General features: G+C 39.6%; 2 protein-coding genes across 5 annotated transcripts in view; one reads left to right on the top strand and one right to left on the bottom strand.

The window, feature by feature from the left end:
• cep15 (centrosomal protein 15) overlaps positions 1-15,071 on the top strand; it is a 28,282-nt gene extending 13,211 nt beyond the window's left edge. For 2 of the 3 annotated variants that reach the window (XR_013793991.1, XM_079579361.1), the window contains one exon: positions 195-745. Coding sequence is in view for 2 of the 3 variants with exons in the window: in XM_079579361.1 (XP_079435487.1) it covers positions 195-210 (16 nt within the window). In the remaining variant the exon portion in view is untranslated. Of the gene's footprint in view, positions 1-194; positions 746-14,982 lie in introns of those variants that run through there. The other variant, XM_079579359.1, reaches the window with a different exon arrangement.
• Positions 13,344-20,166, bottom strand: part of cadpsa (Ca2+-dependent activator protein for secretion a) — a 91,613-nt gene continuing 84,790 nt past the window's right edge. The window contains exons 26-27 of one of the 2 annotated variants that reach the window (XM_079579223.1): positions 15,255-15,359; positions 13,344-13,972 (exon numbers count right to left, since the gene is read on the bottom strand). In XM_079579223.1, coding sequence (XP_079435349.1) covers positions 13,808-13,972; positions 15,255-15,359 — 270 coding nt within the window. In that variant the 3' untranslated portion in view covers positions 13,344-13,807. The remainder of the gene's footprint in view (positions 13,973-15,254; positions 15,360-20,166) is intronic. The other variant, XM_079579222.1, reaches the window with a different exon arrangement.

The raw sequence follows: 20,166 nt of genomic DNA, 5'->3' as shown, positions 1-20,166 counted from the left end.
ATTGTTGAGCCACAACAATACCTACAGTATCTTTCAAAGCTGCTGGAGCACCCTGTTAGGAGTCTTGTTCATTCACTCTCAGTGGTGTACAATAAAAATGTAAGCAGGTATAGGATCCTCATCAACACACTGTCATTTAATTGGAGCAATAATATATTAGTCTTTTCCCTCAGAAGGTTGTTTTCTGTTTGGAGTGTGCGACACATGTGAAGAGCAGACGCACGTGTGACTTCTCCTCAGAGCCGGCCCCAGCGGAGACCCCCTTGTGTTGTTTAAGGTGTAAGCCTCCAGTGTGACCCACTGCTGATGAGCCTGATGTTACCAGGAAGACGTCACAGACCATATCCTGACACCTCCAGTCGCCCCCACCACCACTTTCACCACCCACAAACCTGAGGAAGAGAGGCGCCATCAGTAGGGAGGGCCTTTCGCAACTTTCAGAGCCCTGCAAGTCTGGAGGATTGCACCTAAACGTTTAAGAAGTAACACCTGAGAAGCATTTGCTTTCCAACTTCATAACTATTCTGATGCTCAGCTACAATAATTCAACAAGTTCAAGTGTTACTGTGGAGGTCAGATCTATACTTATGGCAAACTGTTTATTTATGCTAAATAAATAATCCTCCAGACAGGTGAGTCTGACCATTAACCTGGTCCCACATCTGGAGATGGGTCCTCGGGCGCTGCACTGTGGACGCCCACTGCTTCTTATGGGTTGTCCCAGCAACATTGAAAAATGGGTCAAATGCAGAGGACAAATTTCCCTGCAGGGACAATAAAGTATACCTTAAGGTAAACTTTATTCTCTCTGATATACTGTATGTGTACATATATTACAAGGTATTATTGAACAAAGTTACACTGCACAATGTACACACTTAAATTGAAAAAACAGATTTAAATAAATAATTTGCAGACAATAACCCAACCTCTAAGCTTGTCCACACTTCATATAAAAATAAAAATAAAAATAAAAATAAAAATTAAAATTAAAATTAAAATTAAAATTAAAATTAAAATTAAAATTAAAATTAAAATTAAAATAAAATAAAATAAAATAAAATAAAATAAAATAAAATAAAAATAATAATATTAAATTATTATTATTATTATTAATGCATCAGTTTTATATAGCGCTTTTCTGGACACTCAAAGACACTTTAAATTGCATTATTCATTCATTCCATACTTGGTGGCGGTAAGCTACTATTGTAGCCACAGCTGCCTTGGGGGTACTGACCGAAGCGAGGCAACCAGTCTGCGCCATCGGCCCCTCCGACCACCACCAACCACTCACTACATTCGCTAGGCTTCCTGGTGTTCTCAAACGGTCTCCTATCCAAGTACCGACCAGGCCCTTCCCTGTTTAGCTTCCAAGGCATGACGGGATTGGGCGTAGCAAAGGCGGTATGGCCAATACTGCCATATGAACCTTTGATGACCTCATGCCATCTCTTCCATCTCTACCGTCTATTTTAACTGAAAGACACTTGTCTTTATGCTTCTGAAAAGTGTGCATAATGATCTGTGTATTGTGCACAAGATTCCTTTGACAAAACATGTTTTTTTTAGAATGATAATTTTGCTGACAGTGTCTCAATTGTTCATTTCAATCTGACAACGTCAATGCAAATTTATATGTGTGGTTTTGAAATGATCCATAGGCTACTTTAGCATTTTTGCACATCACTATCACTGAACACCTTTCATTTCAGTGCATGGAGTTACCACTGCAGCGCCGCAGCTGACTGAGCTAACAGAGAAACACTGCGTTTGAGCTGGAGTTTTGATGGATGCACAGAGCCGAGCCGTGTCAGGCCCATGTGCTGTGACTGTTTGACACGCTCACCGTGAGTCTTTTTGTCAGCCTGTCTCTGTCCTGGAGCAGCCCCCCCTCCTCCTCCTCCTCCTCCCAACCAGACACAGTCGCGCTCACCTTGTGCTGCTGTCACCCTGCCTCACCTCTGCACTGCACTGAAGTGTGTCTACAGACTACCTCAAAACAACTAACTGTATCAGCACTATGTGAAAGTTTGGATCTGTCAGCCTCCATCCCCAGACCGCTTATTTTTGCTTTTGAAAGAACTCCAGTAGATATTCTAGGTTATGTTGTAATATCTTGAGGACTGTTTTTTCTCAGGGGTATATAGTTCAAAAGAAGAACTTTCACCTTAATAACTTGTAAAGCAGAGATAATCCTCAACTCCTATAAAAACATGTACCAATAGGTTCCACTCTGGGGCCAGGACTCATCTGAAAAAGAGATTCTTCATCTCAGTGTGACTTTCCTGCTCAGATAAAGGTCAAATACAATTCTATGAAAAGCATCAATGCAAAACACACTATTATTATTTAACTAGTAATTATTTGTAAGCTTTACTTAAGGACCACATACTGTAAATCAGTGGTTCTAAACATGGCTTTGGGACCTTCAATCTTTCACCACAATCCACAACCCAAAAACAAATGTCCAATCATTAAAACAAATGCATTTCGACACTATTATGATAACAAAACACAGAGTTGAGTCAGAGTTAACCGAAACAAGATGATTGAATAACGTGTTTGGCCTCAAAACACTAAAAAACTAAAATTACTTCACTATAGAAAAGTAAGAGAGAGAGAGAGATGCCTGCACTTGCTCGCCTCTGTTTCTTTCACTCCCTCACAACCGCCTCTTCACCCCCCTCCCCTCCAAATATGGTTTACTATTGATGGGGCCTTCCTGCAGCTCCAGGGGTGGGGGCTCAGGCAGAGGTCTCCTTGGCAGTTTAGAGGAAGTGAATGCTCAGCAGAACAGTCTCTACCTAAAGCTCTAAAGGTGCACGCGAGGTGATACGTCAGAGTTGACCAGGCCAACCATTTATCTCTTCACACCCATGAGCTCAGACAATAACCACAAAATATGCAGGGTAAAATCAGCAATCCAGACAGAGGAGGAAACACTGAAGTGTGGGAGATGAAAAGCAAGATACAGTATGTATGCCCTCGGATATAGAAGGTAAGAAAATATGCAGCAATACCATTATCAATAGATTAAACAAGAGAATAAAGCTATGAATATGAACAGTATATGAATATGAGCAGCTGCCTATTAAAATGATAGTCGGCATCATTATAATATTATTGTATCATTATAATATACTGCTATGACAAGTGAATTTATCCATTCTGAAATCAGTAATGTTTCATCCTATCTATGTTACTCTATCGCGCAGCAGAGTTGATATATCACATTTCACATTTAACATTGATCATTGTATTGTCTGACAAAAGACCTGTGGAACGTCTCTTCACACAGCGGGGTGGTTCGGTCTCTCGCTCCTCTCCGGTGCAGACAGGGCGTCCCGTGGGGTGTGACTCACAGTCCAGCATAGATGCGAGTTTTACAAGGACCCTCGTGACCCTCAGCTCAGGCGCTGAGTCCACGGATCAAGGGAGTAAAGGAATCATTTAAATGAAACATGGATCCACCAGTAGGGGAGACCGGGGCTATTTGTCACACCTTTTCTAGAGTTCATCTGCTCATCAACAGAAAATCCCACAAGAGTCAGACCTGCATCAAATGAAAGCTTGAACCCTTGACTTGAAGTAGACCTCACTCTCTTGTTTCTATCATATTGTGATAAATATGTATTAACCGTCAAACACAACAAAATCGACAATGTGCTCCATAGGCGGGGCAAGTTGTCACAATGTTTGGGGGTGGTTGTCGCTTTTGTTTTTAATGGAGTTTTTGATGCTAAATTGAAATTTCATGAACGTTTATCCTTTGTAACGTTTTTGCTTTTTGAGATAAAAGGACACCATACGTTTTAAACAGTTGCAATGCAATTCCAGATGTGTTCATGACACTCATTTGAACTAACTGTTGATGTGTAAAATGTACAAATTCACACAAAAAGCAAACATACAGCCTCTATAAAAGCTCATGTGAAAACAAAGTGATCATAAAACATATTAGACACAAAAGAAAAAAAAATCCCACCATGTTATACCCCATGTGACAAATAACCCCTCAGGTTTTGTGACAAATAACCCAGAGCGTCCGCTTTACCAACAATGTAAACGAGCTAACCAACTTTAGCATGTTAGCTCTAAAACGGCTCAAATCGAAGCTAACATCTCCGTCTATCAGATCAGTGTCTTTTGTTTAAAGGCCCTATACCTGATTTTTTTGATTGCAAACAATGAAAGGGGTTCTTGTGGTCCAAACTCATTCATAACTTTCCTAATATATTTGTAGTATCCAAATTCTTTACAGGGACAAGTTTACAGGCACATTTCACAACTTGCTGGGCCACTTTTCAGGGTCACCTTCACAAATGCCAGAAAAATAGCCTGAAAGTTAATGAAGTTGATACAAATGTTTTATCATTTGGTGCACGCTGTTTTCCCCACAAACATTTGAGTTTACAATATACTAAAGGACGACAAAATGATTGTCATTCCATTTTTAGAATCATTCAGCATTCTGGAATCTGAGGACTGGACGGTCTGCAATCTTGGCCCGTCTGCTGAGGGATCCTTCGGCCCTGGGTCTCTATAGCCTGTCCGTCCATGGGAGTGGATCTCTCCTTCTGTGGTTCTCCCCAAGGTGTCTCTTTTCTCCTGCCGGGTTTTTGAGTTTTTCCTTGCCGTGCTGGAGAGTCTAAGGACGGGGGACGCCCACGCCGCTTGTCGCCACCTCCTATTGGACATTATATTTGCCTGGATTCACCTGAACTTTTAATTGTCATATTTATTGCTCTGTTTTATTGCCTTAATGTTCAGTGCAGCCCTGTGAGGCGACTTCTGTTGTGATATTGGGCTATACAAAACCATTAAACTTAAACTTAAAACTTAAACTTAAAATCAGGTATAGCTCCTTTAAGGCACTAATTAAAGGGAAGCTCTCATTACAGAAATAACTCAGACATTAAAATCTGGGAAAAGGCATAAAAACAATTCAAATGTCTTCAGTCCAAATGAGAAAATTATTATTGGAGGAGACGAGGAATACCAATACACATATTTTATATATCAATACCATTGTACAGCGCCCTCTCGTGTAGCTATAAAAAGCGTGTGACAAAGAAATTACCCCGCGTGACAAATAGCCCCGGTCTCCCCTAAACAGTGTGTGCATCTGACTTTGTAATATTCTCAGTTCACGGTCAAATGAACTGTGCAGCTCTATGAAATACAAAGGATTAATGCACCTTCCTAGAAACATGAGAGTGGTCATATTATTCCTCCCATATGCTCTCTCGCTGTGCATGAGTGTCTAATATGACTGCTTGGACTGGGGCACAATCTGGCTGCTCAAAGTATAAGCCAGTCTCTTCACAGAAAGATCTCAAATTAATCAGGGAGCTTGTTGTCTGCCGGGGCCCGGATCAGAAGGTTTTTGGTGCATGCGGAGGCGAACATAAGAGGCTTTGGGTGGTTTTCATTAAAAGGATCTGACATGTACCTGCCCTCTCAAATGGCAGGCAATTTGGAAAGATCAGACATGCAAAGTATACTTCCTTTATTTGATCAGGCAAAACATTGAGAGCTTAATTTATACTTCAACTAATAACTAAGGATTATTGTTACACCTTTTGCCATCATCTCATCTTGATCAAATCTACCTGAAGACAGTTGTAGCTCAAGTCAATATTTTTGAGCAAGTTCCTATCCCCCTCTGCACAAATTCGCCTCGCTCTTGTTGCTTTGTTGTGTGTTTACTTCAAAAAAAATAAAAAAATCAAATGCCTCTGTACACAAATCACTTTCCAATTGATGGGGCTGCTTGGAAGTGTGCATTCATTTCCCCGTCGCCATTATCCACTCGCCTCGTGCCGCGGCGCCCCCGTCGCTCCGGATACGGGCCCCGCTCCTCACCGTGATGGTCAGTTGGACATTCCGCTCTATTTTCATACCCTTCTCATTTCCCATTTCCAAACCTTTATTGGAGCTTAAAAGCCAAAGCAGCTCAGATCGTGCCAGGATAAATCTGCAGCCGCATTAATCCACGGCGGTGTCATGTCTTGCGTCGAGGCGCGCGGTCGTGTGAGGAGGAATGAAATGAGGTACTGACAGGCTATTGGAGGCTGGGCCGTTTGGAGAGTAGAGCTTGATTATTCTCTTATGCAGAGGGTATGGAGATGGAGTCACCACTGGAGAGAAAAGTCATTCACTCGTGTTCACATGGTCATTTTGCACTAAAAATACAAAACCTATTGTACAATGTCAGCCTTATGCAACATCACATTGCACTGCTTCATTAGCCTATATGGTTTCAATGTCCTCTCATCTTCTTCTTCTTGTTATCATTATTATTCAATGGCAGCAATGGCCATACCACCTTCGCTACTTTTTTATTTAGTTTATGTTTGTTTATTTTTAGCAAAAATATGACTTGTGAGATACTACAGGAGATTGTTGCTGACTGTTTTGCTGCTGCTGCGTATCTAGGCTCTATATGGCTCTAATGTGAAGAACAGCTTGAGAGAAAAGGGAAGCAGGATACAGTATCATCCTCGTCGGTTAAAGCAGTACTAAGCAACTTGTTTGCCTTAATACATCCTTTTCGTAGTCCCTCTGGGGGCAATACAAGTGTTGATGGGATGATTGGGGGGGTCTTTCATCTCCCCCTGGTGTCTCTGGTCAGAAAACCACACTTGCAGCTTTTCTGCACCGGGTTGGAGTAATGGAATCATGAAGAAGAAGCTAACAGGCTAACGGGCAAAACTAACTGCGGGCTAGCGCCACTTAAACAGTTTGTACTGCCAGGTTTGCGTGAAAAAAAAAAGATCTCCATTGTGAAATTAGATGCACAATATCCCTCTCTCCCTTTGTCTTTTCTGTCAGCGTAGTATTTACTCTCACGGACAATTAATGAGTAAAAAACGCAACATGCTAGACGCCTGCAGTGGTGCTTATGGCCTCTAGGGGCATGAGTTACTTAGTTCTGCTTTAAAAAGGGTCAATTAGCCAACATCATTTATGGATATATGATATATGATCTGTGACAGTGGTTGCTTGCAAAATCTTTCTGCAGAATCTGGAGATCACACTGCCTTAAGAACATTTATCTAATCGTTTCAGATAGCAATTGGTATAGGCTATCTAAATTCCCATAATTTCAGCATAATATGTATCGACAGAAGGAAGGTTTTGCCACGCTATTGTTTCCACTGAAAGATTCCTTCAGCCCACTGGAGACCCGCTCTCTGGGAATGTGACTTGGATGACTTCCTGGAGACAGTAAAACAAGGATACACGCATGCACTCATGCATGAAGAGGAAAGGACAAATAGCTCTTCTAAACATTCACTACGAAACAGAACAGCACTGTTGAAAACACAGTTCACAGAAAACCGTATTAGTATTGCTGGAAATTGAGTGGCCCAGTTTAAAATTCTACTATTGCCAAACCAGGTACAGAACTTGCATTGATTTCCTTTTGTTGACACTTTTGAGTCCTTTGTATGTCAACTGCATGGAGCAAATTTCCTTGTCCAAGTTTATTTTTAGAGGCTGTACAAATAAATACGCCACAATGTTTTTCTCTTTTCTTAAGAAGATTTTCCCCTCCCGATCGTTATGAGATATCCTTTCTCCTTTTAATTTGGAGACTATATTATATCTAATCCTCTGAGCTTGATTTAATTTTGCTCGTTGCTGATCTCGGGCCATTCTTTCAATCTCCTTCTGGTGGGCAATATCAACTCTCAAGATGACAGCATTAATCCGCAGCACTAATCTGACTTTCTGAAGAAAAATGGTGCGAGGGGGAGGGGCCTGCCACAGATATGTATTTCACAGTCTGGTGCCATATCCCAGTGGTCAGTGGAGTCTGTTTTATTTTTTTTATTGAGCCTTTATTTAACCAGGTTATAGTCCCATTGAGATACAGGAGAGGCCTGGTCAAGATGGGCATCAACAGAAGCTTTCCATAGATTTAGGCGAGTCATTCATGTACAACACATCACCATATCAATAATAGGCAATAATGTAGATTCCACCAACCTTTTCTTCACAGTGAAAGAAAAACAAGATTTATTTCTATTGTAAAATCCTAGTAACTTTACAATTAAATTTTGGATATGCAATGTAAGGCAAATGTTTTTATTTACAGATATCAATTTGAAACTTTTGCTGTAGATTATTGACAGGGACGAAATCTGAATAACGGATTGAGCTACATCAGTATCAGAAATCAGTATTTTTTGACATTTAAAACTCAATAAATCAGGCTAGGAATTATATGTTAAAAGATCCCTCTAAATATTGTTCAGTCCAAGGCTGGAAAATCTGAAGTCTATGTGTGCTACTAATGAGAGAAAAATGTGTTTTGAGTAAAAAGGCCCTTGACATTACGTTTTCCTTTTTAAATCTATGGGCAAACAATGAATCAGCTCAATATTTAAACATGTTATTGTGAAGATTAGGTTCCAGGTGAAAGCTTATATGTTCAGAGATCAATTTGGCCCAAAACCTGAAAACCTGAAGAAGAAAAAAAGTGTTTCGCCTGTGTCTTCTCCCCCCAAATACGTATAACTCGATACCAATTCAATTTTCTGGACAGATTTGTTCAAAACAAGTCATAGACAGCACGACGGATCCTGCACTTGATCAAATGCTGATCCTCAAAGGCCTTTGCAGGGCTGGGAGCTGAACAATAGATCATTGGGATGTACAGTATTTCCAAGTCTGTTCTGAAATATATTGATTATAGTCTTCAGCTAATCAGCAAATACTATACTAACTTTTCTTTGACAAAATCTCATTCATATGAAGGAGAAGAAACTCTACCAAAGAGGAGCAACGTTACAGTGAAATAATCGTATTCAAGTAGAAGTAAAAGGTAGTGTAAAAAAGTGTAAAAAAGAGAAAGAGAAAATGCTACAAGAGCGATGCGAGTTATGAGTAACATTTTGAGTGTAAAAGTCTGATTTATGTATCAGAAGTGACAATATGTGAAGCAAATGTTAAAATCCTAACATTTCTAAAGAAAATTCACATTAAAAATCTATAAAGTACAAGAAAAAGTACAAAAACAAAAATTGCATCTATTTTATGTGTCAACATGAAGCTTTTGCCACTTAAAGATTAACACATAGTGGATTGAGTGTTTTTTTCTTTGCTGAAGTAAGAGCCACTCCATTATAATGTCACTGAATTACTGAAGTACATGTACTTAAGTAAACGAAACTAAATACAAACCTTTGAAATCAAGTAATGTTTTGTCTGACTTTATTCATGTTTCTAACTCATAGACTGTGAAATTAAGAATGGACTTATTGTGGCCCACTTCTTCCTGTAACTGTAAGCCTTAGGAAATGGCCGCATTGGAACTTTTTTTCTCCTCTTTAAAAAGGGGAGACACTACATGCAAAACTAACATTTTTTCAGTTTTCAGGTTTTGGGCCAAATTGGTCTCTGAAGCTCTCAAGCTTTCACCTGGAAACAAAAAATATACCTAATCTTCACAATAAGATGTTTATATATTGTACTGTTTCATTGTTACCCTATAGATTTATATGGGACAACACAATTTCAAGTGCCTTATTCTCAAAACACATTTTTTCTCTCATTGTGGCAACACTATCTCCACGTCAGTAGCACATAAAGACTTGGACTGAACAATATTTTTGAAGAATCTTTCAGAGGGATTTTTTAATATCTAGTTCCTAGCCTGATTTATTGAGTTTTGAATGTCAAAAAATACGGCAAAATTTTTATTTATTTTCCTTTTAAAACTAAACAAGATCACCACAATCCCCTCTGAAAAAGTCTTGGTAACTCATTCATCAATAAAATAAAACCATAAATCTGAATGTAGCTCAATCCGTTATTCTGATTTCGTCGCCGAAAAGATGGGAAATTTGGGGCATTTTTAGGCATAAAACACCTTGTTTTTATATGAAAACATAAAATGACAGAAAACTTGCAATATATATTTTTTTCTCACATTTATGCCAGTAATCTAAAGCAAAAGTTTTACATTGATACCTGTACATTTTTATTTTTTCCCTATTCACCTGCAGTGTCTCGCCTTCATGATTGAACACATGCTTGTCCTTCTCCATGTGGTTGTCTTGACCTGCGCGACATCATACTTATTTATCCTTTCACTTTTTTCATTTTTATTTTTGCCCTATTTTAAATATAGGATCTGGCACAAAAAACATAGATGTCATGTATTTTCTCTGTTAACTTTGACAATTTTCCCTCTGGGACAATAAAGTGTATTTGCGTTCTTTTTTTCCTGTCTATACGTTTGTTTCACAATCTAATTTGCATGTCCCAGTTTAGCTTTGTGTTTTACTGTATTATGATCATTCAAAAGTGTTATTTCCTCGGGACACAGTCACAAACGACCCACTCGGTTTACTGTAGAATTAGTTTTATTGTTCTTGGCCTCGGTGGGTGACAGAAGGCAGAAGCTCGGTGAACCGTCAGTCACATACACATGTAGCAACAACACCTGGACATGCAGTACTGCTCACAGCTCTAGATACAGAAGAACCACAGAGACGAGCCCCACCTCCCACCGCCGCCGCATCCCCCCACCCTCACACACATGTGGACTGTACACAGCGCTACAGGGAGCGAGAGGCAAATCAGCCCATCCAAAAATGAATTACACATGAAAACAGAACAAAGGGGGGGGAAAGTCCAGGGTGAGAGCAGAGTTTTTGGCAGTGATTACTTTGACAAGGAAAGAGCTAAGTGACACTTTTGAAAGATCTCTGTGACAATCTCATGGAAGAACTTCAGCACAGAGCGGCACGCGCTGCTGCCCCGCCTTCACTACTGACAATACGCCTGCGGTAAATGGAAGGAGGTCTGCTACAAATGTTATCATCAATGCCCTGATTTGATTTCCTATCTGCACTTATCAAAAAATGCTCATTGCCCATTGAAAAGGCTGGGCAATTACCATTTATTATACTTTTTACACATGGGCGTAGAGCGGATGTGTATGGAAATGTATAAATGGGGGGGGGAGTTTGCTTAAAAAAAAACAAAAAAGAAATCTTGATGATAATTGAATTTATTGAAAGAGCATAGAGGATTAAGAGTTTGACATTAATAGGGCTGGCTGGGTACTGTTAAAAAAAATGTTTTCCCCCCGATACCAGTACTTTAACGATACCTGAATGATACTTTTTCCCGATACCTATGGTAGAATATCTTTAGTCTAGAACCAGGAAACAGAACTGTGGCAGAACTGCAAATGTACAATATCAGGTTCATCTCCAATGTCAGGAAATATGTGGACAAATTGGGGATTAATTGGGGGGGGAAATGGGGGCAAATAAGGATAATATTAACAATAAAAAAATTTAAAAAAAATGGGGGATATAGGAAAAATATTTGTACTAAAAAAAATGAGCAAAAAATCAGGGGGACAAATCTGAAAAAGAGAAAAAAAAATGAGACAAACATTGGGCAAAAAAATAATAATAATAAAAATTGTGCATAATTTGGAGGGAAAAAAAATCATTGCTAAAAAAGTCACTGCCTTTAATCCAGTCCCTGCACCAACAGCATTGGATCTAGAGAGAGAAGATTTACGGTACCCAGCTCTAGTCATTAATAGGTATAACTTTTTTGTGCCATTTTGATTAAGCTTATATATCTCTTCAGAGAATATACTATATGAAGTATACATATTTAACATTTCCTTTGAAGCATATTAGTTTGTATATAGATTCTTCCAAAGAAAACATATTTGACTGTGTGCTACATCAGAGCGAGAACACCTACACATGGCTATGGCAGTACTGCAACTGAATTCATCTGAACTAAACATAGTGCAATTTCATCTTGGCAAACTAGAGAAAGTGGCCATGCTTAGTGACTAGTGCTAGGCTACTTGTTAGCTTCTCATTAGTCTTAATTCATACTGTGTAAACGTTGATATAAACCATAAAAGACCATAAACGTTTCTCATGAAATACAGGGGACTACTAGTTAACATTACACCGACTTTACAAACACAGCCAGTAAGAGAATTGTGTTTGGAGCCACTCCAACAGTTCAAAGATTCATCACACCACAAATATACTCCTAATAAAAAATATAAGTTCTAAACATCGTCTTGATCATCATATTTTGTTTTTGTACGAAGACAGAATCAGGGTCAACACACTCTTTAGAAGGTTATTATGAGGACTGCACAATTAATCATAATCAAATTTAAATATCTTTTTAAAGGGATATTTCAGGGTTTTTTTTTGACACAGGGCTTCATTTCCTAATTATCCAGAGTGTTTTTTTTTATTCATGCAGTCAAAGAAGAGTTTAGCGGTGCTAGGCTAGCGCATGTCTATGGTAACTAGTAGCCTGCATTAAATACATCTTCAAAATCATAGGGTAGGCCTCCAAACGTTGCCATATCTGATTTGTAAAAAGCTCCTTTGTGAATTCCATGTGTAGTAATGCCGGCCGCAGGTAAACAAACTACTGTAGAAGCTAACCTAGCAGATCACTCCGCCGCTGCGTAGCTTCCAACCAGGAAGCTGATGCTGCTCAAATGTAAGTTATTTTAAATAAAAAATGCTTATATAAAAAAATAAAATAAAAAAAAAGTCAACAGGCATTTATATCGGTAGTCTGGTGTTATAAGTGATTTGCCTCAGGTGCGCTGTGCTTGGGTCAGACTGTTTTTAATGCAGGCTACTAGTTACCATAGACATGCGCTAGCCTAGCACTAGCCTAGCACCACTAAACTCTTCAAATATAAGGACTGCGTGAATGAGGCCCTATGTAAAAAAAAAATCCTGAAATATCCCTTTAAGGACTAACATTTCCGTATTTTGAAAGTCATTGTTCGTTTGTTTTCCTTTAATGAGTTGTGCGTTTTACGTTTTGAAGATAAATATGATCCAACTCGTTCTGAACCGCTTCTTTCCAATGCTATCGGCTGGTTGGACGGATCACAATGTGTTACACAGACACGCATTGCAGACATCAGTATAGGCTTGATATATTGAAGTATTGATATTGCTTTATCTGTTGAGATCTGTGGTCCCGTTAACAGTTGACTCCTCATAGGGCCTGGTCATATTTATTACGATGTGATTAAGACTTTGGTTTTTTTCAGGGAACATGCTGGATGTAAAACATTGTGATTCTCAGAGGTAAATAATCGTCAGTTGTGTTATTTTATTACACGGTGCTGTTATTGTGGATGTTGTGCAGCTTTTTAAAGGGGCTATATTGTGCTGTTCATTTTCAAAAACAGTTTGGTCACGTGAACACACTGACTAGATGTAAACTTTATTAGATAGAAAACTAAACAAGTGCTATGAAAACAGATAAGTAGATCCGTAGGAGGAAACTGTATCAAAAGGGATCAGGGAAATGAAACAACAAATGCACCGAATATGTGACTGTGAGAGAAAGTATTATTACCTTGAAGGATACAAAAAAAGCACTGTGCATTATATAGCCCCTTTAACATAGATAGACACAGTTCAAATCTTAGACCACTTTGCCAACTGATTATTATGTGACAGATTTAACAAAACATTATTCACTTATTATTGGAACATTTAAGCCACATTCGTAATGTATTATATCTGAATTGTATAATAATTATGTCGTTTTGAGCATTGGCAGTTGGCTCAGTCTCTTCTAACTCATTTTGGCCTCAAGACACTGAACCTATTTGGGTGAAGAAAATATGCAGTTTTGCATATACAGCTAAGCCCACATTTATTCCTTAAATAAATGAGGGTCTTAACTCTCAAAATCAAATGTCTAATAATGGAGGGAACATAACTGAAGTTGATGTTTCTAGTCACTCTTATACGAGGTGTCGTCCCTAGTCCTCTTCGTCGCTGTCCTTCATAGAAATGCCCTGCATGCCTCCTTCTCTCACCGAGGCGGTGGCTTCCTCCAGCGTCAGCCGGTTCCTCACTGTTTCGTACATCTTACTGTTCAGAGTGGAGTCCAGCACGCCCTGTAGCCGGAAGTCACGGTACTTCTTCTGAACATGCGCAAGAAATGGAGAAATGGGTTTTAAAATAATGTTTTTTTAACGTTACACAAGGAATTCAAACAAGTGCCATTAAAGAAAATACGCGTAACAGGACTAATGTGAATCAAGCTTCCCTTTGGTATATTACGAGATGAGACAAGGATTAATGCAAAGCAAGCAAGGACAAAACAGGAACAAATCATGACTGCAGCAAGAATGAACAGTGGTCTATATTAGAAAGTCTCAGGGGGAACAAAACAAAACAAACACTAATATATTAAATTGAAAACAGAAAAATCCTTGTAAACATAGGGGTAAGAATGAGACTCGCTATAGATACAGACGGCATCTCTGGAATCGCCCATATATGGTCATTTTTGAAAACAGTTAAGGGGGAAAACAATTTGGAGAAAAATCTAAACTTTCTCTAATTATTCAAAAACTACTTCAATGAACGCTGAATTAGGAATATAGTTTTCTACTCAATAAAGATACAAAGACATGGAGAGGAGCAAAGTGGTTCAACAGCCCATAAACACATTAAAAAAAACGCTAACATGATGCTACATGTTAACGCTAGCTAGCGCTTGCTATTACTGCCGTTTTTTCACTTCTACAGAATAATCTGCTATGAGAAAATATCCATATGGGCCCGATTTACACTGGACTTTATTTGTATGTGATAAATAAGTTCATATTCCACCAGGAAATGGCTAAAAAGGGTGAAAAATTGTGTTTCCCAAAAGATTCTATTTTCCCCCTCAGTGAGGCCACGCCCCCTTCTATGCCGAGATGCCGTCTGTATCTTTAGTAAATTTCACACATTTTGCAGCTAAAATATAACAAGATGCTGGCTATGTATGGACCATATGGATGAAAAGCTGGACATTAGGCACATGACCCACAATACATTGGGATAATGTATGTTTATATGTGAACTCATGTCTCCATTCATTATCATCTAAAAAATCGCAAGTGCTATGTGAAATATATGGGTCACTGTTTTCTGTTTCCTCCAGATCTGTGCAACTGCCTTTGACTCACAGACTGTGGAATGGCACATGTCACCCATAACGCGTGCCTATCAAGTACTGCCGAGCGAGTATATGAGCAAGTATGTCCTCTACTGCCTCACGCTCATTTGGAATCAATTCTGTAACACTGTAAAAGCTGCCTATTCACTCAAACAGAAATAATCAGAACAGAGAAAAACATTTTTTAACTACATAATTGTATCTGCAAAAATCATCAGTTTTATTCCACATTCTACACACTTAATTTCACGACTCACCTTTACAATCCTGATGAGAATCTTGAGTTGGTAGACATGGAGTTGCAGGTCCATTCTGTCCGTCAGCCAAGTTGCGACGAGGTTCATAGTGCTAGTGTACCATTGCTGCAAAACATATGGACACATAACATAAATTATGGGTGAGAGAAGTTAAAAAGTTCACTTTCAATGATACAAGACTATTTCGGTGTGAATATTTGCTGCAACTGAATCGTCACCAAGCTTGCAGTAGAAATGATTTGATGTGAGCTGTTTCCCAGATGGTCCTGCTACAGAAAGTAAAGATTTGTTCGCTATTCACCTTATTCCGCCCTGCCCATTTTTGCCTCTTTTTGCTTTGTCTCGGCACTTGTCCTGACACTTCAGGTGGAGCGCGAAGCCCGTTCATTAAGCGGAGAACGAGGGGGAAAGTTCACCGTTAAAATCGGATGTTTAGTCGATTGATTTGTGTAAAATGTCCAATGTTCATTTGCACCAACAAGTCAACACTGCACCGTTTCTCTGCGCGGCTTTGTTTTCGTGTAGTAGCTGATTCTATCTGAACTTCTCCAGTCCTATGTTAACTGATAGGAGAAAAGGGGCGGGCACAATTCATGGCGTCGCCCGCGCGAACCTCCGTAATAAGGTGAATAGAGTTCAGGAAAATTCAGTGTTACCATGGAGATCTGCCATGTTTGTGGGTGCAAGGCAACACTTCCCGTGGACTAAATAAAACAACATAAAAAGTGGAATTCAAAGCTGTGGAACAACAAGTAGCTGAGTCACTACTGGTAAACACATGTAACTCACTGTCCAAATGTTTCAATGTGACCTTTGAAAGTCTCCATTAGTTTATTATTGCTGCAAATCCCACGATGCTTAGCGATATGACATCACAATCCTGAATTCTATTGGCTATGGATTGGATGCTACATAGGTTCATTTATTTAAATAGTTGTATTATAGTAGTCATATTCATTAATTTAAAACAGGGGTAGGCAATGTCAGGCCTGGGGGCCAAATCCAGCCCTCCAGCACAGAACCTCTGGCCCCCTCAAGATGAAGTTGATAAATATATTTTTTTTACACAAATAAGAGATCAAATACCTGCTAAAGTATGGGACAAGATGAACCACTTTTTTGCGTGTGTAAGAGAGTATAATATAAATACAGAATGTTACTATTTACATACATTTTGGGATTCAAAAATTGCGTAATTGAGTATGTTTTTTAAGATGTTGATCTTCATCTTGTGACTCCTTTTGCCCCAGGAGCAGGGGAAGTTGAACCAGGTCTTGGGATAAATTGAACTACTAGATTTAAAGGTGAAATTGACGTCATAAATTCTTATTTTTTACATTTTAGTGTTTCCCATTAGCATTACCGTTTTGTATGCTAAAAAAAAAAAATCATAATATATATTTCTGTTTTCATACGCACCATCTGCAGATAATGCAATTTTGTTTCCAAATATACTGGGTGGTTCCCACTCGACTTACAATGTAGAAAATACTGGGGATCACTTTATTTTACACTACCTTGTACACATTGTACTTAGCTAAATTTAATACAATGTAATGTGCTCTGTAGCCATCTGTATTAACTTGTACCTATGGGATAGATACACAATGGAATAACTTGTTTTAATACTTTGTAAGTACATAATGTAATAGGACACAAGACCCTTAGGATTAGAACTTAAGGTTAGGGTTAGAGTTATTTCTAATTACATTATGTACCTACAAACTACAAATACATATTATTCCACTGTGTATCTAACCCATAGGTACATGTTAATACAGATTGTTACAGAGTTTAGTGAGGTACAATGTATCAAGGGTACTGTAAAATAAAGTGTTACAAAACACTGTCTTAAACAAAAATTGGCCCTCCACGACACAAACTTGCCTACCCCTGACTTAAAAGATAATGAAAAGTTTAATATAATGCATAACATAAACGTATACCTATATACATTCATCCTCAAACAAAAAGATTTCTGTCATTACCAGTGTAATAACCAATTCGACTGGTAATTGTGCTTCCAAACTGTCAAAGATGAGTGTTGTATTGTTCTTAAGCAAGACCTCAAACTTTCACCCTGCAGTGAGAACATGAGCTGAGTGGACATTTGGAAACTGTTAGGATCGTTGTACTCTCACTCATGAAATAACAGTTAATGAGTTTGAAAGAGTTGAATCATTGGGATGGAGTCTCATAGTGACCTCAGGGCTGTCAGTGCGCTTATGTAAGTGACTGTGATTCAGACGGCCCGGCTCAGATACCAGTGAGCATTGTGTCACCCAAACCATCCTACAACATAAACAGGGAATATTGGAGTTAAATAAAAAAAAAAGGTTATATCAAAAGTCCAACTCCAAGGATGTGTGGATACAGAAAATGAGAGAGAATGAGTAGCTATCAGTGTTTTGCATGTCCATAATGATGCTACATAAATTCCACACCCTATGTATTCCACTTTACCCTTCTTGAAAGGCCTGTGTACTAACGGTAACATGAGGGCTGGTGCCGTCAGTTGCTGCCCCCTCTCTGGCCTGGCGTGTGCTCTGGTTGGTGCACAGACCGTGACAGCTCCTCAGCGACAGGGCCGAAAGGCTGCAGATGTTCCTCCCTGGGCCTGGGCTGGTGCCAGTCTAATTGATAGCTAATGATGCGCGCGGGCTGATACTAACGCAAGACGACTGACTTTGAACAGAGGGTCACCCAAGATGAGGGGTGGGGGGTAGACTCGGGGTAAGGGTTGCGCGAGCGTCTGTTTGTTCAGTGCAAATGAGGCCCGCGGCAAGTACTAACTCAGTGTTTATCTAAAACACGCAGCAGCTTACACATGAACAGCATTTGTAGCAGCTCTTTGTGAAATACAATAAGCCAGGGAGTATGGATCAGTTTTCTATTGACATTAAATTGAGTAAAGCAGGGTATTTATGTTTGACATTAAATGCAAAAGGGAATGAGTTGACATACAGCGATTGGGGCTAAAAGAAGCTTCCTATTCCCCACTGACATTGTTCCAATATAAAACTTTCTAAAATAATAAAAGAAAATGCATGAACGGCCAACTGCGTTGAATAACTTTCTTGAGGAGGAGAAGCAGCGTTGGCTGAAGAAGAGGAAGTTGGTGCATGTAGGTCAGGCGGAGAGAACAGAGCGTGGTGCGAGGAGCTTTTGGGGCAGTGCCGGGGTGAATCAGAGCCGACCTGGTGCCAGCAGCTTCCTGTGTGTGGCTGTGTGCCTGTGAACGCTCGAGCGTGGCAGCAGGCCTGTGATCTCGCCCCAGGCACAGCCCCCAGCACAGCTCCCCGCTGAGAGGCCAGGCCTGGAGTGACTGATCCACTCACTGCTCAGCCTACCAACGCTTCTGCTCCTTCACTTCTGCTCTTTAGGCTGCTTTAGCTCCCATCTGAGGTCTGTTTGCAGCAGCCACTTTGTGTGCCTTTGCTTTACTCCTGTTCATTTCACAAAAATCACTCCGACAGTTATGTCACAGTCCTCTCGCTGCCACGACTGGCATTTTGGAGCCCTGTCAGGGACATCTTGCCTGTGATTGTCACCAACATTAGGATCCTTTTGATCGTGACTTTGGATTTTAGCAGAATAAATGGCGTTTATAGAATACAATGTTATGCGTTAGTTCAACAACCATATTATTCACAGTTCTCAGGTTCATGAGTTTTGGAGACTTTTCTAAAGTACTGCAAATATGATCGACTTGATGCAGGGACTTTCACTACCAAAACCGTCTCCCTGAGATGGAGAGCAAAGGTTAATTGACTGTCACTTTGCTGCCACAGCTCCATCATACCGTGAAGGTTTCGTTTATGTTCTCTACAATACACTTTTTCAAAAAAAGGAATCAATCATCATCGTAAAGCAGACATTCTATATATCGGGCAATGAAAGAACTTTCTAATGAGAATTAGTCTATAAACTTGGGCTCCTCATCCTCAATATAAATATAAGTATGGCAGTTTTGGCTGTTATGTCACTTTTGCTTAAGTCTTTGTGGTCAGTACAAATGAATTCAGACACTCTGTGCATGCTGAAGAAGGCTTGTACTTGTAGTAGCATGTGGTCTGCCTCTGTCTGTAGTTTCTTGGGAAGAGTCCTCATCCCCACTCAGGCAGATGGTCCTCTGTCAGGTGCACAGCTGTCTCTCAACTGTCGCCTCTGTCTTCAACACATCCTCTGCTCAATTCCAAGCCAAGGATTAACCATCCATCAATAACTTTGTGAAGGATAAAACTAACAATGTTCATATTAAACTGATACTATTGGTATAGGAAACAACAAAGACAAAGGAGAGAGAGTTGACCAGAGTAAAGGGTTTGGTTTGAACTAAACAGAGCAGAAAACTATTAGCGTTAAAATTGATTTATAGAATATTACTGTATATGTACAAAGATAAACACTTGATCTTTCCTGGTATTTATCAGATCACAATGTCACATTCACAAAGTCTTCAATAGTATCATCAGTAACCATGAGATGCTTCTAAAACACGTCTTTTCTGTCTTCTCTCACTGGTTGGTTGTTGGTGGCTGGTTGTTACTTTTGCCCAAGCTCTCTCCTCCAAATGGTACTCTTAGCACCATTTCTGGAGCCTTCTTTTCACCCTCTCTGACACAAGACAGATCTCTACAGAGATCTATGTCCTCACACGCGCCCAAACTCATTATTGCTACAGTATATTAACTAGTGGGATGTGTGTGCCAATCCACACGCTTATAGAACATTTACTTCTTTGATCAAAAGAACATTGACCAGTCCAATGAATTGATTCCCCCATGGCCCGATAAAGACAGTCATCAGAACAGACGATTTCACTCATGCTGCAATGGGATCAGCAGGGGGCTAGCACTCACTCACAGCCAAAACAAGCGTAATATGGCTCTGCATACATAATGCCCCAACG

This window comes from Gobius niger (genome assembly GCF_951799975.1).
Source record: "Gobius niger genome assembly, chromosome: 20".
Lineage (NCBI taxonomy): Eukaryota > Metazoa > Chordata > Actinopteri > Gobiiformes > Gobiidae > Gobius > Gobius niger.
Note: the sequence above shows the minus strand (reverse complement) of the source record. Positions and strands in the feature narration are given on the sequence as shown.